Genomic DNA, 21428 nt, shown 5'->3' with positions numbered 1-21428 from the left:
AAAAGTCCTGTGTGTCTTTATCAGCATAATGGTATTATTATCCCCTATAAAGATATAAAAATAGGGACATTTAAATGGATATATACCCAAGACATTGGTAACATCTCAGGCATATCCCACATCGATCTAACAAAAAAAAAATATATATATATATATGCTTTCGTGTACATGTCGACTTAGATCATACTGAACACAGAGTATAGCATGCACATGTGTGAACCACCGTGCATATAGCACAATCAATATCCATAAAGGAATCAGCCACACATTGCATAAATATATAGCCATGGAGGCAAGCCGAACGGAACAACATGCATATATATCAAAGAACACATGCATTCCAAAAAAAAAAAAAAAAAAAAAAGGATGCAGAGACCGAAATGGGACAAAAAGGGAAGGAGAAATGAGAAAAAAAAAAAAAAAGAGAAAAGAAGAAACAAAGAAACACTAAGACATAGAATGGCCAATCAAAGAAACATGTACCATGTATGCGTATGGGATACAGGTAGCCCTCTCTGTATGTATAGTTGAATGTATGTACCCACGAATAGATACATGAATCATTACTGGGAATAAAAGTGAGTAACATCCCATTCAAAGTTTAAACCGCCAGGTAAGCGGGTCTGGAGTTTATGAATCCAGAAAACCTCCCGCTTACACAGAAGGCGGAACACATCGCCCCCTCTTACAGGAGCAACCACACGTTCGATCACTTGGACCGATATCAAAGACAGATCACCGTCATGTTCTGAATTAAAATGTCGGGCCACATTCGTGGATTTCCTCAATCTGACATCACTAAGGTGTTCCCTAAATCTGTCTTTAAGTTTTCGTGTGGTGCGACCCACATATTGTACAAAACATTCTCTGCAAGTAATGAGATAAATAAGGTATGTAGTGTTACAATTAAAAAACCTGTTGATTTTGTATGTTTTGTTCTCAATAGAGGATTGAAAGTTAACACCCCCTAGAATATGGGGACATGTAATGCAGTCCTTAGCCCCACATCGGAAATTACCTTTCAGATGCAACCATGTTTCTGATGTATTTTTAATTGTAGTGCTAAACAGACTTGGGGATAACTGGTTTCCCAGTGTTTTGGCCCTCTTGGCGACAATATTCACTCCTCCCTCTAAGATCCTGGCACAGTCCTTATCACCATACAGAATGGGAATATGTTTATTGATAATTTGTTTGATCCTGTTAAATTCCAAACTGTATGGGATGGTGAGATTAATGGAGCCATTATTGCCAGAAGTCTTAGATTCATTGAAATGTCTCTTTGGTGTAAGGAGGCTTTTCCTGTCCCTATTAAGGGCAATAGAGTATGCCCTGTCAAGGGTCCATTTTGGATAACCCCTAGCCAAAAAGCGTCTATACAAAAGTGCTGACTCTTTATTGAAAACGTCCAAGTCACTGCATATCCTTCTGATACGAAGGAATTGACCTACCGGTATACCCTTTCGAGTATGAAATGGGTGACTGGAGTCAGCATGTAACAAATTGTTACCAGCTGAGGGTTTCCTATATAGGCTAGTGACCACCTGATTTTGTCGATGCTCAAGGGTAACATCTAGGAAATCAATCCTATCAACATTGAATTGGCCAGTAAATGCCAGATTGTAATCATTGCGATTAAGATATTCCAAAAATAGGTCAAAAAGAAGGCCTTGTCTAGTGATAAAGATCAAATCATCTATATAACGAAAGAATATGACAATTTGATTCCTGTAGGGGTTACTATCTCCAAAAATGTGGACCCTCTCCCACCACCCCATGTAAAGGTTGGCCAGGGAGGGTGAAAAAATAGCCCCCATGGCTGCCCCACACTTCTGGAGATAGTAAACCCCATCAAACATGAAATAATTGTGCCCAAGGAGGTATTCCAAGACCTCCAAAATGTATGTCTTGGCCACCTCAGCCAGATCAGTATAGTGGGTAAGTGAAAAACGTACAGCTACTAGAGCTAGATTGTGGGGAATTGAAGAGTAGAGACTCACTACATCACAAGTCATCCACTGGTAATCTGGCTGCCAACAAATCTCACTGGTGATATTTAAGAGGTGCATAGTATCTCTTAGGTAACTGGGTAGAGTGTGCACAATGGGTTGAAGCTGGCCATCAAGCCACTCTCCCAGTCGTTCATTGAGAGACCCGATGCCAGCGACAATGGGCCTCCCCCGAACCGGGCGTGCCCCCTTGTGCACCTTAGGGAGGTGATGAAAAATTGGGGTGATGGGATATTCCGGTATCAGTTTATCAGACTCCTTAGGGGTAAGGATACCCATAGAGGCACCTCTATCAATAAGCTCTCGCAAAATGGCTCTGAACCTATTCAAGGGGTCACCACTTAGTCTTATATATGTATCCGTATCAGACAATTGCCTGAGAGCTTCCATTTTGTATTCACCTTTGTCTAATATGACTACCGATCCCCCTTTATCCGCATTCCTAATAACAATAGAGTCATCCTCCATCAAAGATATTAAAGCATTCCTTTCCTGTACATTCAGATTGTCATTTCTCACCTGTACCTTATTGGGAACCGTTTTTTTCAGTTCAAAAATGTCCTCTTCGATTCGTTTTTGAAAGGTGTCCATCTGGGGTACCCGTGACTGAACAGGATAAAAATATGAGGGTACTTTGAATGAAACTTTGTTGACATTATCCTCTTTCTCCTGTACAGCATCTCGATTTTCCATCATTAAGTCCTCCAGATCGATGGTCGCACAATGTTCTCTAAAAGATCTCGGTGATTCTGGGCCATTATCCCCCAATATTGTCACAGGTTGATCCACACCCAAACCATTGTCCACATCCTGAGAAACCTGTAAAGCTGTATCATCCTTCAGAAAATGCTTGCGTAAGGTCAAGTTCCGGACAAATTTATTAATATCCAAGATCGTGGAAAACGGATCGAAATGTGTATGAGGGCAAAAGTTCAATCCTTTCGATAAAAGGCTCAATTCCCCCACGGTTAGGATCTTTTGTGATAGATTAATCACATTGTTGCTTGTCTCATCCTCATGTTTTATTTCCTCTGAGCTCGCAATGAATAGTGGTGATCCCGTTGGCCTCCGGTGCTTCTTTCCTCCCCTCCTTGTTTTCTTTGCGTTTTTTTCTTTTTCTGGGGCTTTTTCTCCCTTCTCTGACCGTTTTTTGAAAAAGGGGTATTGTACGGTGTACCTCCTGATCTAGGGAGTTGAGCATGATCAGCAGAGCTATCCGAGCCAGGTGTACCATAGGGACTCTCTATGACGCTTGTTTCTGGATCGGAAAAGCTCACTCTTTTCTTAAATTGGTGGCGATTCCATCGCTGCGATTTTTTCCACACATATACATTGTCCATTTCATAATCCACTTTATCACGCTGAAACTTTTCTTTTTTGCCATTCATGATCTCCTTTTCAAATTTGTCAGTTCTAGCACTGAGATTCTGATCAAACTCCGAAAATGAAGGCAAATCTTTAAAAGTGGATAGCTCCTGTTGTAACATTGTTATATCCTCTTGTAGCTTTTTTAATGCCAGGGTTCTAGATGTTATGATTATTTTCATTAGTTCAATAGAACAAGTAGAAAGAGTATCTGTCCACAATTTTTTAAGATCCTGGTTGAAAAGATCAAACGTTGGAAATTTCTTAATTCTCAAGCCACGAGGGATACGCTGAACCTCTACATACTCCGCAAGCGTAGTTTTCTCCCAATAGGCTTTAATCTCTTTAATTATTAGTTTTTCCAGTTTTCTGAAAGAAGCGTCCATAGGGGCCGAGGAATTATCTGAGTCTTCTCTCAAGAGAGATGTTGCTCCTGTTCTGAGGGGGTTAGCGTCATGTTTCCTAAGTGATCGGCCATTCACAGTCTCATCCATGTCTCCGGCTGAGTGGTATAATGATAGAAAAATGTCAAGTCTATAGTAGCTCACATATGTAAAAAGGGAACTCACCGAGCCGGTATCCAAAAGCGGAAACAGCAACAAACGGTCAAGAGGGAAAAGAACCGCTCGTGTTCTCTTCGTTTTTCTTTTTTCTTTTCTCCCTTTACTTTGTTTTTGTTAGTTTTTTGGCTTCTACCAGCTGTCTTTTTATATTATCACTACTGTTTTTTCCTTATTTTTATTGAAAGCTTTTTCGCATATGCATTTATAGAACTTTTTTGCTATGCGTTTTTGGACAAAAGGTGAAGCAAAAGCAAACATACAATTCCTGCTGGGCTGTTTGTGTGCCCTTAATTGGGATTTAGTATCTGCAGCTGTGTGGGCTCAATCAAGCACATTCTGGGAGGTACATGTTATTTGAAATGCCTTTTCCTCTATATATAGCAGTGTCTTGTATTGTACAGCATGGTTACGACTAAGCGGAAGACTCCGTGAAACGCGTCAACCGCCGTGCTCCCCTTTTCCCCCCCATGTCTCCGACTGTTTTGGTTTCATCTTGGATGATTTTATCTTTTTGCCTGCAAAATAAATTTGGATTTTAACTTTTTGCATCTTCAACCAGTTGTGCGGCTTTTTGTGCTCTTCAAAATGGCTGCCCCTCAGTTGTATAAAGATGAACTGGACAGCTTAGGCCTGAAATAAAACACCAATAATCTAGCCAATCAGTAGGGCGGGGGGTCCACCGTCCTGGAGGATTCATGGAAAGGGAGTTATTAGGTAATAACTCAGACTTTCCCAAGTCATTATCCAGGACGGTCACTACGTTACTACGTGTTCGGACGTCTTGACGCGTTTCGCTCCGCCAATCAGAGCGTTCTCAAAGGCTTTTGAGAACGCTCTGATTGGCGGAGCGAATGGCATCAAGCCGTCCGAACACGTAGTACGTCATTTCCGGCTGCAACCTCTTCCGGCTTCCGGTTACACGGGTGGAACGCACGACCATTCGTTTGGCGTCCCGTGGGTTTGCTAAAGGCGGATTGACTTTCCACATATTGTAAGTGTATCTTTATGTTGCGTGTATAATAAACTTTTGGAACATACTGCACGATGATGGCCCTTTTCTTTTTAGGATATTGGGGAGCATTTCCTGGATAATTACCTGGATATAGAGGCACAGGAGATCTACAGCTTGTATCTGTTGGCGATCCATAGAGGTGTTCACCTCATAAAACCAGTTTTAAGGCGATATTTTTCTCAGCTTCTGGTGAGTGGGGAACCGAGAGGGAAGCACCAACTCACTAGGACTGAGCACCGGCACTTTATTCATATATTTATTGAGCACGAAGCACTTATATGAGCACAAGAGACTTGCACTTTATTCAGTTTGGAAGATTATAATTGTTATGAACTTTTAATTTTATATTTATTTTGATATATGATACGTTACACATAGACTATTTTTGGAATATATTTATATTTATGCTGTTATTTATATTTAGTGTGACACTATATTTGTATGCACAGTTGCACAGTTATTTATCTGCACGAGCACTTTATGATGATATTTATTAATTAGTATAATTGATGTCAATGGTTTCGGTTTAAGCAGCGCAGGTACTTAGTTTTTTAGAATTGTTTGAAAGGTATCACCTTTTATACCAGCAGAAGAAGATTGTTACCTTCTTGTTGTCTGCAGTGGCAAATAAGTCGATGTCTGAAACTCCCCATCTCTGAGTGAGTAATTTGAAAATCTGATGATTCAGTTCCCACTCCGCTGGATCCAGCTGTTTGTAGCTTAGGAAGTCCGCGAGAACATTGGTCATCCCTTTTTTGTGGATGGCAGATAGAGAGAGCAGGTGGGTTTCTGCCCATGAAAGTATGTTGTGCGCAACATTCATAAGATGTTTTGAACGTGTAATCTCTTGGTGGTTGATATAAGCTATTGTCATGACGTTTTCAGAGTATTTGAACATGTCTGCCGACCGTACTGCTGCCAGCTCCCTTACAGTTGAAGAAATGTAAGCACCAGAGTGGAACCAGGTACCTTGTCTCACCTGAGGCTCTATGTGTGCCCCCCCAACCAAAAGCACTTGCATCTGTGGTAACTGATTTGGATGGAAGGCAACCAGTTTCCCGTTTTAAAGGGAGTCCTTAACCACCATGCCAGGGATTTCCAAATGACCGGGGGGGAAGAAATCACAATCTGTCCATCTAGCGAGGATGTTTTTCTATCCCAGTGGACCAAGAGATGGCACTTAAGCATTCTCATGTGGAGTTGAGTCCACTGGACAGCTGGGATGGAGGCCGACATGAGACCCAACAGCACCATTATGTCTTTCCTTGTGACCCTGGGTACCGAGATTACTTGCTTTTGTCGCCTCCGTGAGCTTCGTCAACTTTTTCTTCCGGTAGGAAGATTCTTTGGGTTACTGCATCTATTATGGAACCCAGAAACACCACCCTCTGTTATGGGGTTCTGTTGGATTTCTGACTGTTGATTTCCCACCCTAAAGGAGGTGAGGAAATTCTCTGTCGTATGGAGATTTGCTAGTACCTCTGCCTCTGTTCGACTGTAGATGAGGAAATTGTCCAGGTAGGGAACTATACGAACCCCTTTCAGTCTGAGTTCCGGCATTACCTCCGCCATTATTTTTGTAAAAATTCAGGGAGCCGAAGAGATTCCAAAAGGGGAGAGCCTGGAACTGAAACAGGCGAATCTGCCTTCCTGAACGGATGGCGAATCTAAGAAATGCCTGATGGATCGGGACATGCAAGCGTCCTTTGGGTCCAACGTTACCAGAAAAGCCCCCCCCCGGGAGCAAGGTTCTCACTGGCAAAATGGACTCCCATCTTGAATTTCCTGTACCGCACAAAGCCGTTGAGGTCTTTGAGATTCAGGATTAGTCGGTGGTTTGCCCGAGGAAGATCCGAGAGTAAAACCCTAACGAATGATAGGAAAGATGAATTTCCTTGACCACACCCTCGATTAGCAGGTTCTCGACTGCAATCTCCATGGCTTCCCTTGCATAGGGTGACTCTGGAAGGGATGTGGTCCGGAAGTGGTGATAAGATTTTGCCGCAAGTTCCATTTTGTATCCCTCCTTGATGATTTGCAAAATAAAGGGGTTTGAACAAAAGTTCTGCCATTGTTGAAAAAAGTGTTGAAGTTTCCCTCCAACTGAGAAGCTGGCGTCAATGGGGTTTGTTACGGTTACCTCCAGGATTGGGAAAGAGAACATTTGCCGACTCGGTCAGCCCAGAGCGGTTAGTGGGGGGGGGGGGGGGGGTCGAAAAAACCCAAGGCTGCCGTGTGCAGAGACACCAACCGCCGCGGGACCCGGAGTGCAAGGCGGGTGGGCCTCCTCTCAATCAGCTGTATCACATCAAGCCTCAGTTGCCGCTCAATGTGCGGTAGTGCCCTTATCCAAGATGGCTGCCGCGCTACTTCTGGTAGCGGCGCCATCTTTAAAACGTTACTTGTGCCGTGCCACCGGCACAGCCGGCTGGTGTGTTTGCACGCTGAGACGCTCCCCCGGAGCCCCGTGTGTAAGCCATCACAACAGAGGCAGTGGACAGCCCCGCACTGCACTCTGGCTAGCTGAAAAAAGACCCTCCATGGCTTCCCCAGCCCCGAACCCCCCTGGGCAGAGGTAAGCGATTTATCCCTTGAGTTTAGAGAGAATACCTCTCCCAAATCCTCTATCTTCCATATCCCCTGATATAGCCAGGCAATGAGGAGCAAGGTTCAGGAAGAGGGGTGCTACGGGGTTCCAGGTAGCCCCCCTAAAGAAGTCCTCCTCCCTCACCCCCAAGAGGCACCTGGGGCATGGGGATCTCACCAGCCAAATACAGGTCGAAGGAGGTGTCAAGGGACGCATGTTGTGGACAGGGATGAAAATAACAAACAGGGGATGAATGTTCATCATGCTCGTGTAAGCAGGACAGGAAACACAAGAAAAACAGAGAGGCAGCAATTTTAAACTTAACTGTGCTTGCGTTTCCACTAGGAGGAGGAGCCTATCTCTTATGTGACTGTCCCGTCCTGGAGGAGGACTTTGAAAATTACCTTTAAAAAAAAAAAAAAAAATACGTGGGATAGGGGAAAAAAAAAAAAAACGAAAAACTACATACTCACTTAGATGGCTGCAGCATTGGTCTGATGCTGCATCTGTCCCACAACGGCTCTAAGACCGGAGTGATCACATGACCACGGATTGCTCATTTCTAGGTCTTCACTGAACAGAGAGCACTGACTGTCCCCACTCTGCCCCTCCAGCATTCAAGTGTTGGGCTGTGGAAGGGGCTGGCTCAGTTTCCCAGTGGCAAGGCGAGAGGCTGAGAGAGCTGCCAGTCAGACTTCTGGGCAGATCCCCATAATAATGTCGGGATTCCTGCAGAGTGTTGAGCAGGCGGATGACAGGTCCGTCTCTACTTACTTTGCAGAAACAGACCTGTCAGATCCCTGCTCTCCTCTATGAGAGATCGGATGAAAAAGGACCGCCTGTCCGTTTTCATCTAATCCTACCCGATCCTCCAGACGGATGGAAAATAGGGTTTCCATCCGTCTGGATTTCACAGACCGGATAGGATAGCAGCGGTTGTCAGCAGACATGTCACCGCTGACATCCGCTGCTCTATAGAAGTGCATGGAGAGCATCTGATCAGGTCCGCCTGAAAAACTGACAGGCGGACCTGTTCAGAAAGCCTGTGAGCAAGGGGCTTTAGAGTGGATATCCCCTTGTTTTGGATAGACCTCTTAATTCTTGTTGCGTCTCTGGGAGAGGAAATCAAAGGAGATTTACCCGATTGGGGGGGGGGGGGGGATTTCTTAGAGCCCCAGGACATTATATATTTTTTAAAGCAGAGGCCCTAGAGAATAAACTCGTGGGTGTTGAATTTTTTTTTTTGTCACACAGTAAAAAATACATTTATTTTTTTTAATGGAAAAATAACACCATTTTTTGAAAGCAATTTGTTGGCAAAATAAAAGAGGATCTTACACTGAGTAGTTACCAAACATGTTACGCTTTAAAATTGCACACACCTGTGCAACGGCAACAAGGTACATACATTTTTCTAACCATAGGCGATGCTTTAAAAGCCTTTACAGGTTACTACTTTGGATTTACAGAGGTCTGGTGCTAGAATTACTGCTCATGATCTGACGTTCACAGTGATACCTCACGTGTGGGACAATCGCTGTTTATGTGCACGTAGGACTGATGCACAAGTTTCCCTTTGCGCATGAGTAAGGGAAAGGGGTGCTTTAAATTTTTTTTTCCTATTCATTTTTACACGGTCACTTTACTCTCTTTTTTTTTTTTTTTTTAATCACTTTTAATGCGTTCACAAGGAATGTGAACACCTTGTGACAGCAATAGGCCGGTACTCTTAATGTAAAGATCTGGGGTCAATAAGACCCCAGATTAGGGATGCACCGAAATGAAATTCTTGCCCGAAGCCGAATAATAATGAAATGTTTGGCCGAAGGCCGAATACCGAACGCGGTGTTTCGCATTTTTTCCATTTATTTTGCCAATTTTTTGTCCTCTCTCTTGTCCTCTCGTGTCTCTCTCTCTTGTCCTCTCACTCTCTCTCTCTTGTCCTCTCATGTCTCTCTCTCTCTCTCTTGTCCTCTCATGTCTCTCTCTCTCTCTCTTGTCCTCTCATGTCTCTCTCTCTCTCCCTAAATGTTACTGTAGGGAATGGGATTCAGTGCAAACTGCAGCCTTGTACCATAGGGTTAATGTTAGTGACACTGTAGGGATTGGGAAGGATGCTGGGAATGGAAATCAGGAAGCATGCAGGCAGCCTTGTAAATTTTAATTGCAGATACAGGGCACTGGGCAGGTCAGGGTTAATGTGGTAACATCAATTACTCAGTGACAGTCAGTCAGTGTCAGTGTGGACTCGATCAGATTATACAGTGACAGGCAGTCTCTCATAGTGGTGGTAGTAGGAGGCTGGAGGTGGACTAGTAGTAGCCTGGAAAGGAGCACAGCCGCATACATACATTACTCACTCGTGCACTGCAGCCCGCCCCACACATTCAGTGAGTCTTACTCTCCTCCCTAGTTTTTTCAATGGCACATTCAGGAAGCCAATCACGCCGTGAGTAGCGGCACAGCGGAACCAATCAGGTGTGCAGGCAAGCGTGATTGGCTTCCTGAATGTGCCATTGAAAAAACTAGGGAGGAGAGTAAGACTCACTGAATGTGTGGGGCGGGCTGCAGTGCACGAGTGAGTACTGTATGTATGCTCACCGCTGAAGTGTCCCGGCTTCACGGAAGTCTGTGAGTCCTCCTGTCCTCCTCCGAGTCCCTTACCCCTGTAAATATCGTGACCTCGGCGATATGAATATCGCCTAAGGCCACAGAACGATAGTCGATATCATATCGACTATCGTTCAGCCCTATTATTCGGCACAAAATTATTCGGCCTTTTGACTTATTCGGCCGAATACCGAAAGTGCTATTTTTTCTATTTTCGGCCGAATAATGTTCGGCCGCCGAATATTCGGTGCATCCCTACCCCAGATCCCTCTTCCCTTAAAAGCATTTGATCACACCAAGATCAGATGGAAGGTACGAGCAGACAGCTGAGTGTCTGCAGGAGCCTAGCATTGCCCCCATGATCTGCTAATCACGAGTGCAATGCTTTAGGCCCCTTTTACACGGATGCCTCTATCTTGCGGATTCCGCTTGCTGAGCAGGCGGATGCAGGTCCTGTCTGTTCCACTGTGCAGAGCAGATACGGACACAGTCCCGCTTCTCTTCAATGGGAAAATCAAGTGGAAACAGACAGCAAGTCCGTTTTCATCCCATCTGCCAGACATATGGAAAATAGGACTGCCATCTGTCTGAACTTTGCAGGCAGGATCAGATCAGATAGCGGCAGGTGTAAGCGGACGTCCGCTGCTCCATAGGGGAGACTGAAGGGTCCGATCAGGCCTGCCTGAAAACCTGACAGGCGGACCTGATCGGAAAGCCTGCGTGGAACGAGCCTTACATGCGCCAGTGTAAGAAATAATAAATGCAAATTTACCTGTAAAAATATGTACATTTATTTATTTTTATAAAAGGCGAATTTATACTTTAGAGCAGGGATTCCCAAACTACAGCCCTGTAGCTCTTGCAGAACTACACATCCCATGAGGCATTGTAAAACTCGGACATTCACATACATGACTAGGCATGATGGGAATTGTAGTTCCTGAACAACTGCAGGGCTGCAGTTTGGGAATCCCTGCTTTAGAGCAATGCACGCGCGCCAATTGCTTTTTCGGGGATCGGGAAGGAATTTTTTTTCCCCCCCGCTGAAGCAAACTGGATCATGCTTTATTGGGGTGTTTTCTGCCTCTCTCTGTATCAGCTGTGGGTATAGGATTGTGTATATGGAGGTTTTTGATTCCTTTTTTTTTCCCTGTGGATTGAACTAGATGGTCTTTTTTCAACCAGATTACCTACGTTAATGTGTGCTGTAACATGTGTTAAAACATCTGCATTACCACATGGCAGTTGAAGGCTACGGTAATACATTAATGGACCCTAAAAATATACAGTAGTGAAAGTACAAGCTTCACTGGCAGCAGTAATCGTGAGATAGGAAAGAATTTGTGGCAGAATGTCTTTGTTAATTATGCATACATGCACACTAAGCCACACACAAGTCAGCTGACCAGGAAAATTTCCAGGCAAGCAGATGATACATATTACAAGAAATATGGCAAAAGCACTGGCATGGCTGAGTAAAACGTATTACAGCCATCCTTTTCCTGATTTCTCTCTGGTGACTCATGTTCCATGGCAGATTTTAGCACAGGAGACTGAAAATTGTCAGTAAATTGCAAAAAAGATTTTGGGTAAAGTTTTAATTTAAGGCTGGACTCCAGGCAAACTTGCCAAAAAGTTTATAATTTTTTCCATCTGGTCCCAAGTTTTCCACAGGCCAGTCATACAATACAGCAACACCTTTTCCTCCCTTTCTCTGAGGCAAATAATAAATACAGCTTGTTCTTCCCCCTACCAATGGACTGCAAAATAGACACTAAAAGGAGAAGTAGTTTCTCCCAGAGAAGGTCTTTTTCCCAGTTCAGCGGATCGGAAAGTCTTTTTTTTTTTTAAATAATAAACATGTTATACCTACCTCCTCTGTGCAGTGGTTTTTCACAGAGCATCCCCAATCCTCCTCTTCTCGGATCCCTCTCTGGCTCTCCTGGCCCCTCCCTCCTGTTGAGTGCACACACAGCAAGCAGCTTGCTATGGGGGCCCCCGAGCTGAGTCACAGCTCCCTGTGTCCATTCAGACATGGAGCTGCGGCCCGCCCCCTCTCTCCCGATTGGTCGAATGATTTTAATTGACAGCAGAGGGAGCCAATCGCGCTGCTGTTCTCAGCCAATGAGGAGGGGAGTTCCAGGCAGCTTAGACATACCTGCAACATCGCTGGATAAAGATGGGCTCAGATAAGTATTAGGGGCCTGAAGGAGGCTGCTGCACACAGAAGGTTATTTCTTATCTCAATGCACAGAATGCATTAAGATAAAAAAAAAAAAACTTCTGCCTTTACAATACCTTAAAGAGAAATACCGCTGTGCATTACAACACTGGGGTTCGGCCACTCAGCGCTGTCATATACTGTGCATATATAATGTTTGGAGGTTCTAAGTAATTTTCTAGCAAAAAATTACTGACTTTAACTTGTAAGCAACAGGTGTCAAAAAAAAGGCTTAGTCTTAAGTCCCGGTTCACACTGGTGCAATGCAGGAACCCTACAAATTCACTGCGAGTTCCCGCATCGCATCCGACTTGCAAGCAGTTCCCACTACCATATGCGATCTGCTGGGAGTGCCAATTTAAAGTTAATGACAACCCCAGATCAGTTTGTGTATCGCAGTGCGAACTGTCAATTCGGACATGAATTGGATCACATAGATGTGAACACCATCCATGTGAACACCAGGTGTTAACAATCCGATTCTGGTGCAGACAAAAAAAAAAGAAGGGTCCTGCATGACTTTGGTCCGAATGCGATGCGCATTCAGACATACAATCTGTATGGCTGAATTTGCATCACACAGACATCGCATGTGATTTGCAGAGCAGTGCGGTGCGAATCACATGCAATGTCTGACATCACTATAGTGTGAACTGGCACTAAGAGGTTATACTGCCCTCCTTTACAGAGGGGAGTTAATTCCTTTGATCAAAAAGGAAATGATACATTGTAAAACATTGTGTTTCGTGGCCTGTGTGCTGGTTCACACTTGTGCGATGCGGGAAGGCTGCGAATTTGCAGCGTGTTCCCGCATCGCATCCGCACAAGAGGCAGTTCACATTGCCATATGCGATACGCAGGGGGTGTCAATTAAATGTTAACGACACCCCCAGTTTGATCGCATATCGCAGTGCGATCTGACAGTTTGCACAGGATCGGATCGCACAAGTGTGAACCACTGTGCGATCCGATCCTGATGCGGCTGAAAAAAAGGGTCCTGTGCGACTTTTGTGCGGGTGCAATGCGAATTTCAGCCATACAAAGTGTATGGCTGAATTCGCATCCGCACATTAGATCGCATGTAATGAAGGAGCAGTGCGCTCCGAATTACATGCGATCAGCGCACCCGCAGTAGTGTGAACCGACACTTAATCTTGATAAAGATTTGCCGGAGGCTTTTTTGTTTTTTGACAGCTGTGAGTGAGCAGAGAAGAGCTCCGCTCTGTATGAATCGAAGAAATGCCATTTTAACTACTTGCCTTCTGTGCACTTAAACACCCTTCCCATCCAGACCAATTTTCAGCTTTCAGCGCTCTCACATTGTGAATGACAATTGCACGGTCATGCTACACTTTACCCATATGAAATTTTTATCATTTTTTTTCACACAAATAGAGCTTTCTTTTGGTGGTATGTAATCACCTCTTTTTTATTTTTTACAAAAAAAAGAATAAAGACAGAAAATTTTGAAAAAAAAAAAAGTTTTTCTTATTTTCTGCGAGTAAATTTTGAAAATAAATTTTTCTCCTTCACTGATGTGCGCTGATGAGGCGGCACTGAGGCTGCACTGATGAGGTGGCACTTATGGGCACTGATGAGGAGGTACTAATATGCCGCACTGATGAGCACTGATAGGCGGCACTGCTGGGCACTGAGAGGTGGCATTGCTGGGCACTGACGGGCGGCACTGATGGGCACTGATAGGCGGCACTGATGGACACTGACGGGTGGCACTAATGGGCGGCACCATCAGTGCCCACACTCAGTGCCCATAGTGCTGCCAGTCAGTGCTCATCAGTGCCTAGATGAGCAGGCACTGATGGGCACTGACTGACAGCACTATGGGCACTGATTGTGGGCACTGATGGGGGGCACTGTGTATATGTTTGTTTTACCTCTAGTAATCAGGGCACTGGTGATCGGTGCCCTGATTACATTTCTTCTGTGCCCCCGACGCTGTGAGGCTCCCCCTCCTTCCTCACACTGCAGGCTCCGTGTGAGGAAGGAGCGCTGGCGATGAGAGATGATCTCATATGTTTACATATGAGATCATCTCTCATTGGACGGTCCGATCACGTGGTGAATGGCCGCTGTGATTGGCCATTCACCACGATCTGTGATCGGCCGTGTCCAAGGGACACGGCCATCACAGATTTTCCCCGATGCGCGCTCGCAGGAGCGCGCGGGGAGAGTCTTTCTGGGAGGCCGTTTAAAAACGGCCTCCCGAAAATTCAAGTCCGCGCTGCAGCCGTATAGGCTGTAGCGCGGATGGGAGGTGGTTAAGATGGTGAGGGGGGAAATCGAGATCGCAATTTTTTTAACGATCATCGCTGCCGAAGGGGCCCTGCATGGCTCTGAAACGTTGCCGTATATGTACCGTGTGCCCATGCGAATAAAGCTTTGGACCCTTCTGAGGAATCCTTGGTGTGCTCATTCGCACTATTTGACAGAACACCGGCAATGAGAAATAAATGAAAAAAGTAAACGGCGTGGAGTCGCCCTCCCCCTCCCCAAATCCATGCCAGACCGTTATCCAAGAATGCAGCCTGGTAGCTCAGGAGAGGAGTGATAGGAACAAGCAAGTGCCCCGCCCCCTCCTGAACCATACCAGGCCACGTACCCTCAACATGGAGAGGGTGCTTGGGGGGGGGGGGGACGGGGGGGTCCTCCAAAGCACCTTGTCCCCATTTAGATGGTGACAAGGGTCTCTTCCCCACCACTCTGGGCGGTGGTTTTGGGGGTCTGTTCGGAATCTGGAAACCCCCTTTAACAAAGCTCTCAGATACCAGCACCCCCCTATGTAAATGAGTATGGGGTTGGGGCGCCAAAGTTGCATGACCCATCGCACAAGTGTGAACAGGACCGAACAGCTGGAAGTGTCTTAGCAACAATGCAGGACAGGATGATGCCAGAGTTCAGGGATCAGTGACCGCTTTCATCACCTGACAAACTTGGAAATAAAGTGAATGACTGCTGCACATGTGCCACCATTAGCAGTATTTGTCACTCCCAGCCTCCTGTACATGCTGAGATAAGGAGGGCCTGGCAGTGACTCACTGAGGCCCTGGGACAGGGAGGGACACTCGGCAAGGTCACGTCCTCCGGGGACTGGTGTCAGAGGAGAGCTGCACTGTGTCCCAGGCACTGATCACCCTCCTATAGTACACCACACACACAGTGCTCCCCTCCTCCTGTCACTGATCACCCCGCACTGCTCATCCCAGTATCTGTCCTCAGGACTCTCCCTGCTGTCCACTACCTGACCTAAAACTAACACTGTACTCCCATTGGCCAAACCGCACGCCCATCACCTCTAAACCGCCTACCATTTGACAACAGATTACGTCGCTCACGGCGCGTCCCGCCCCCACACGCTACAAAGTTGAAAGGTCCTCGCCGTGAAAGCTGATTGGCCGGAGCGACAACGACGGCGCTCTGTCATTGGTCGCAATGGAAAGTGCGGTGACCTCCCATTGGCTACAGCAAAAGTCACCTAGTCCCGCAGCCTCTGACAGAAAGCTGTGTGCCCTTGTAATGCCGGTGTAGACCGGATAAGTGTAAGTGCGCACAGGACTCTCACACACCGTACACAGCGGCCTGTAGTCAGTAAAACACCCGCAGTCCAATACCCGCTATACACCACCCTGTCACCGCTTACCTGAGCGAGCGCCGCCACCCGGGCCTTCCTGCACACCCGCAGCATTCTCCTTAGTATGAAGGGGGCGGATGTATCTCCAGGGTACGGCTCAGTATAACATGTCCCGCCGCCAGATGAATGAGGAGACTGTCCGCGCACTGCACACAGACACCGCCCACGCCCCTTTTCAGGACACGCCCCCTCCAGACACCGCCACCTTTTTTTTCTAATTCATCAACAACTTTATTGGTTGCGAACACAACAAAAAAAACTTCACACTTTGCAGGATCACAGTACAGTGGTCCATCGCTGGCACTTTCTTTTCCATTTATTTTACGTCTATAGATTACATAGAGAATACAAAATATATATTTTTTTCCAAGACCATATTGCCAGAAGAAAGATTAATTTGTTCTCTCAAAACCATGTATTAGTTTGTTTTCCTGAAGTGTCATTAAACCCAAAGGTGGTAAATAAATTAAGCACTTGACCTGTGGAAGATTTACCCCCCTTCATGACCAGGCCATTTTTTTGCAACACGGCACTGTGTTACTTTGACAATTACGCGGTCCCCAAATAAAATGTATGCCTTTTTTCCCACAAGTGGAGCTTTCCTTGGTGGTACGTGACATCACCTCTGCGATTTTTATTTTTTGCGCTATAACAAAACAAGACTGACGATTTTGAAAAAAAAAAAATACTTTCTGCTTTAAAATATACCCAATATTTTTTTATTTTTTTTTAAGAATTAATTCTTCATAAATTTAGGCCAATATGTATTCTACTACATATTTTTACTTATATTATACTTCCTTATACCAATAAGCTTATATTGATTGGTTTATGGTGTCTACCCACTTCCCACGCGCCGTAAAACAAAATGACGGCGGAGTGGTACGGTTCTTGTTCTGAGATTACGTCATTTTTGCCGTGATCATGCGCCCACTCTCAGCAAGGAGCCGTGCCCGTGGCACTTTACCCATGTGATCGGCTGTGTCCGGTCACATGTAAACAAGGAAGTGTCGTTTATCGGCTCACCTCACACTGACAGATCAGCGATATCTCCTCACAGGGAAGACATGTACGTGTAATCAGGGCACTGATCATCAGTACCCTGATTACAATGCAGCCCCAGCAGTGCCCATCAGTGATGCCACTCTGTGCCCATCAGTGACATCAGTCTGTGCCCATCAGTGAGGTCAATCTGTGCCCATCAGTTATGCAAATCAGTGCTGTCTTTCATTGCCCATCAGTGACACCAGTCTGTGCCCATCAGTGACACCAGTCTGTGCCCATCAGTGAGGTCAATCTGTGTTTATCAGTTATGCCAATCAGTGATGTTTTTCAGTGCTGCATATTAGTGCCTCCTCATTAGTGCCACTCCATGAGTGGCCTTCAGTGCCACCACTTTAGCACCCATCAAAGCAGCCTATCAGTGCCCATCAGTGCAGCCTCATCAGTGCACATCAATAAAGGAGAACAATTACTTATTTACAACATTTTCTGACATTTTAGCAAAAAATAAAAAAACCCAGTGGTGATTAAATACCACCAAAAGAAAGCTCTATTTGTGTGAAGAAAATTATCAAAAATTAACTTGGGTACATTCTTGCATGACTGCGCAATTGTCATTCAAAGTGGCCATCAGTGCCACCAATCAGTGCCACCCATCAATGCCACCTATCAGTGCTGCATATTAGTGCCTCCTCATCAGTGCCACCCCATGAGTGGCCTTCAGTGCCACCACTTTAGCACCCATCAAAGCAGCCTATCAGTGCCCATCAGTGCAGCCTCATCAGTGCACATCAATAAAGGAGAAACATTACTTATTTACAACATTTTCTGACATTTTAGCAAAAAATAAAAAAACCCAGTGGTAATTAAATACCACCAAAAGAAAGCTCTATTTGTGTGAAGAAAATGATCAAAAATTTATTTGGGTACATTCTTGCATGACTGCGCAATTGTCATTCAAAGTGCCTGGCCATCAGTGCTGCCTATCAGTGCACCCATCAATGCCACCTATCAGTGCTGCATATTAGTGCCTCCTCATCAATGCCACCCCATGAGCGGCCTTCAGTGCCACCTCTTTAGCACCCATCAGAGCAGCCTATCAGTGCCCATCAGTGCACATCAATAAAGGAGAAAAATTACTTATTTACAACATTTTCTGACATTTTAGCAAAAAATAAAAAAAACCCAGCAGTGATTTAATACCACCAAATAAAAGCTCTATTTGTGTGAAGAAAATGATAAAAAATTCATTTGGGTACATTCTTGCATGACTGCGCAATTGTCATTCAAAGTGCAACATCGCTAAAAAGTGAAAATTGGGAAGTCGGCAAGCAGTTAACATCAATAGATTACATAGTGGTTAAAAATATTTTGCAAGAAAATATTGTCAGAAGAAAGACTAATTTGTTCCCTCAAAACCATTATTACTTTGGTATTTTAAAGTTTTACTAAACCTCATGGTCATAATTGATAAATAAATTAAAGATATAGTTTACCTTTACCAAAAAAAAAATGCCTCTGCAGGCAAGGAACGTCCTTAGATAAAAACAAGCTGAGCGGCTTTGACTAAAGTTGAATAAAGCCCTCGCTATAGGTGAAGGCCATTTATGTACCTTATGAAGCCTGACTGGAAAACCCCCAACTTCACCATCACAGGAGTGAGCTGCCAAGCTCTGATCTCAGAGTTAATGTAGCAGGGCAGAGAAATGCAGGTGAGGGGGTTTGAATCAGAGAAAAAGTTCACTCCTGTGATGGTGGAGGTGAACAGTAAGTGGTAGGCATCTCTTAGCAATATCCTGGGAGTTTTCCAGCCAGCCTTCATGAGGTATGTATGTAAGTAGGTTGAAATTATGCCAGGTAGGTGCTGCTCTGGACAGGAGGGTAAGGGTTAATGTCTTTCCAGGTGCTTTGGTTTTGGCTGGGTTTTCTTTGGCTCCTTACTGATCCTGTGTTTTAAGAGGGACAGTGGTCTGGAGAAGAGAGCCTCGGAGGTCCAGATCCCGAAGGGAAGAGAATCAGTGAACTGCACCCATGAGGAGTGAAAGAATGTTGCCTCCTGCTATGTAAAGGGTCATCAGGACCTGGGGCTTGTCACCAAAGACTCCAGCACTGGCTAATGCAACTTATGGATCCCGGATTATACATGGACTCTACCTTTGTAGGTATGCCGGGGCAGCATATAGCCTGAGATAGGATTAGGGATGTAGGAAGAAATATTGTTTTTGCATTTGGACTTGTAATATGTTGCAGTTTTCAAATAAAGATTTTGAAACTTTGTTCCTGCCTGGTCTGAAGTTACTAAAGGAGTGTCATGCAAGTAACCAACACCTTTCTGCGGTTCAGGTCACTAAGGTACTTTGGGGTATGAAGACATCTGTACAAGGATGTAATGCAGTGTGAAGACACAAGTGGTTACCTAGGGTAATGGAAGGTTACCAAGCAGCCTGTCGTTGAGCATGTGGTAGGTAGGTGGGATAGCCTCTTGCAGGGGGGAGTTGTCAGCACTTTCTCTGTGAGCAATCAATCTCCCATAGTAATGGGAGCAGACTCACTCCGCAGAGGTCGCCAGCTTGTACACAGGTGCGGAAAAGTGAAGTGAAGAGCACGCATGGAGTTCATGCTGGGTGCACGACGGGATACCATACCATTATTGGGAGTGAGGTAGTGGTGATATGCTGGATGAGTGGATGTGGACAAGTCTCAGTGTGTCCCTTTTAAATGCAAGTCACTGTGACGGTATACATTGTCACAAGGACTTAAGAGTTAACTGGAGAACAGGTATGGTGCTAGTGATCACAGTGTACGTTCATTTCTAAGAGCAGAGGCCCACCTTTAGGTTGATTATTCACCCACGGCAGACTCAGCCTTGACCCAAGGCATTGATGAAAACTGCACAGAAGAAAAGGCACCCCATGTGTAGTAAAGTGATCCTGTTAGCCCAGAAGAACCCACCCCAGGGTAGGCATCTTACATGACTCTTGCTTGGTGTCCAACGAGGAGGGAAACATGGAAGAGGTGATCAATAATAATAAAAAGATTTCTCCTCTCAATAGGATTTTGTGGGCAATAAACGGAGAAAAAGATAAAAATTCATCAATTTTATTGAACAGTTATACAGAAATACATAATAAAGGTACAAAGCAGAGCACAGGAGCTCCTAGCATTGGTAATAGTAACAACACACGTCATGACTGATACCCCTAAGTAGAGGGAAAATCCAACGCATTTCAAAATATATATTTCGAACTTTTAGTTCTATTCTTCCTCAGGGATTGTTTTCCCACTCTACAATGGAAAGAATGACAATAGTTACATAATTCACAATTCTGCATGAGATCAAGGTTACACTTTATGGAAGGTGTAAACTCCGCGCAAACGGCTCTATTTGGATGTGCAAAAAATGTGCAAATATAAAGTGACTGTGTAAGAATATAAATATATGAAATATATAGATGCTGGTATATTATAAATGGAAAGTGTAGGTGTAAGGCTGCAGCCTCCCTAGATATTAGTCCGAAGACTAAATATAAAATGAATAAAAGATAGGGTATTGGCGCTGCCTTGGGTAAAAATTAGAAATCTGAATGCAGTAAAAACAGATTAAGTGATAACTCAATAAAGTGGCAAGTGCAAGTATTAGAATATCACAACATATATAGTGCGCACTTAAAGTGAATCACAAATAAGATGTTTATCAAATAAAGTGCTTATCAGATAAGGTGCTGTCATGCACGTGCAAGGTTCCCAACTGTATCAAACAGTATGATATAAGTGCTGTAAGTGCTGATTATAAAAAACAAAATACCGTAACTCTAAAATATAGAGGATATGGATATATATAGACACAGTCCAGATTAGCACTGGTGTGCAGCAGAAAATTAGACAGTCCAATATGGTGAAATCTCTAGAGTCCAGTGACTGTGTATAATGTGAAGGGTATCCAAAAAACAAACAAATAGGTGGAGGTTCAGGTGGCAAAACACTCTACCGATGGCTTAAACTTAAAGGAGTGACCCCGTGCTGGGCGGTGAGGTGCTAGGTGATCCCCTCTGGTAGAAGAACTCACTCACCAGAAGCACCCACCCCACACAGGGGTATAAGGCGGGTGTATAAAGATTTAAAGGTTATAAGGTATAAAGGTTCGGCACGCTTTTGTGCTTTTCCACTGCTGGTACCGCATGGTATAGTGTCGGAACGGTTCGGTACGGTACGGCGGCGCTTTTCCACTGCATGGAACCGAACGGTACGGTACGGCTCTGAAAAAACAGTACCTACTCGATTGTGGTTCCAACAGGTACCATAACTGGTACCATATCCCACAATCCTTTGCATGCAGTCACTTCTAGCCACTGATTGGTCAGAGAATCCCGCCCACCCCGTTGTTATCCCACCCACTTAACTTTAGTTCTA

General features: G+C 44.8%; 1 protein-coding gene across 4 annotated transcripts in view; it reads right to left on the bottom strand.

The window, feature by feature from the left end:
- IMMT (inner membrane mitochondrial protein) overlaps positions 1-16202 on the bottom strand; it is a 93909-nt gene extending 77707 nt beyond the window's left edge. For all 4 annotated transcript variants that reach the window (XM_082258454.1, XM_082258456.1, XM_082258455.1 and 1 more), the window contains exon 1: positions 16026-16202. In XM_082258454.1, the coding sequence (XP_082114580.1) occupies positions 16026-16070 (45 nt within the window). In that variant the 5' untranslated portion in view covers positions 16071-16202. The remainder of the gene's footprint in view (positions 1-16025) is intronic.
- Positions 16203-21428: the final 5226 nt, after the last annotated feature.

The sequence above is a fragment of the Pelophylax lessonae genome (genome assembly GCF_965119305.1).
Source record: "Pelophylax lessonae genome assembly, chromosome: 1".
NCBI lineage: Eukaryota > Metazoa > Chordata > Amphibia > Anura > Ranidae > Pelophylax > Pelophylax lessonae.
The sequence above is the reverse complement of the archived record's forward strand: the minus strand, read 5'-3'. Positions and strand labels throughout refer to the sequence as shown.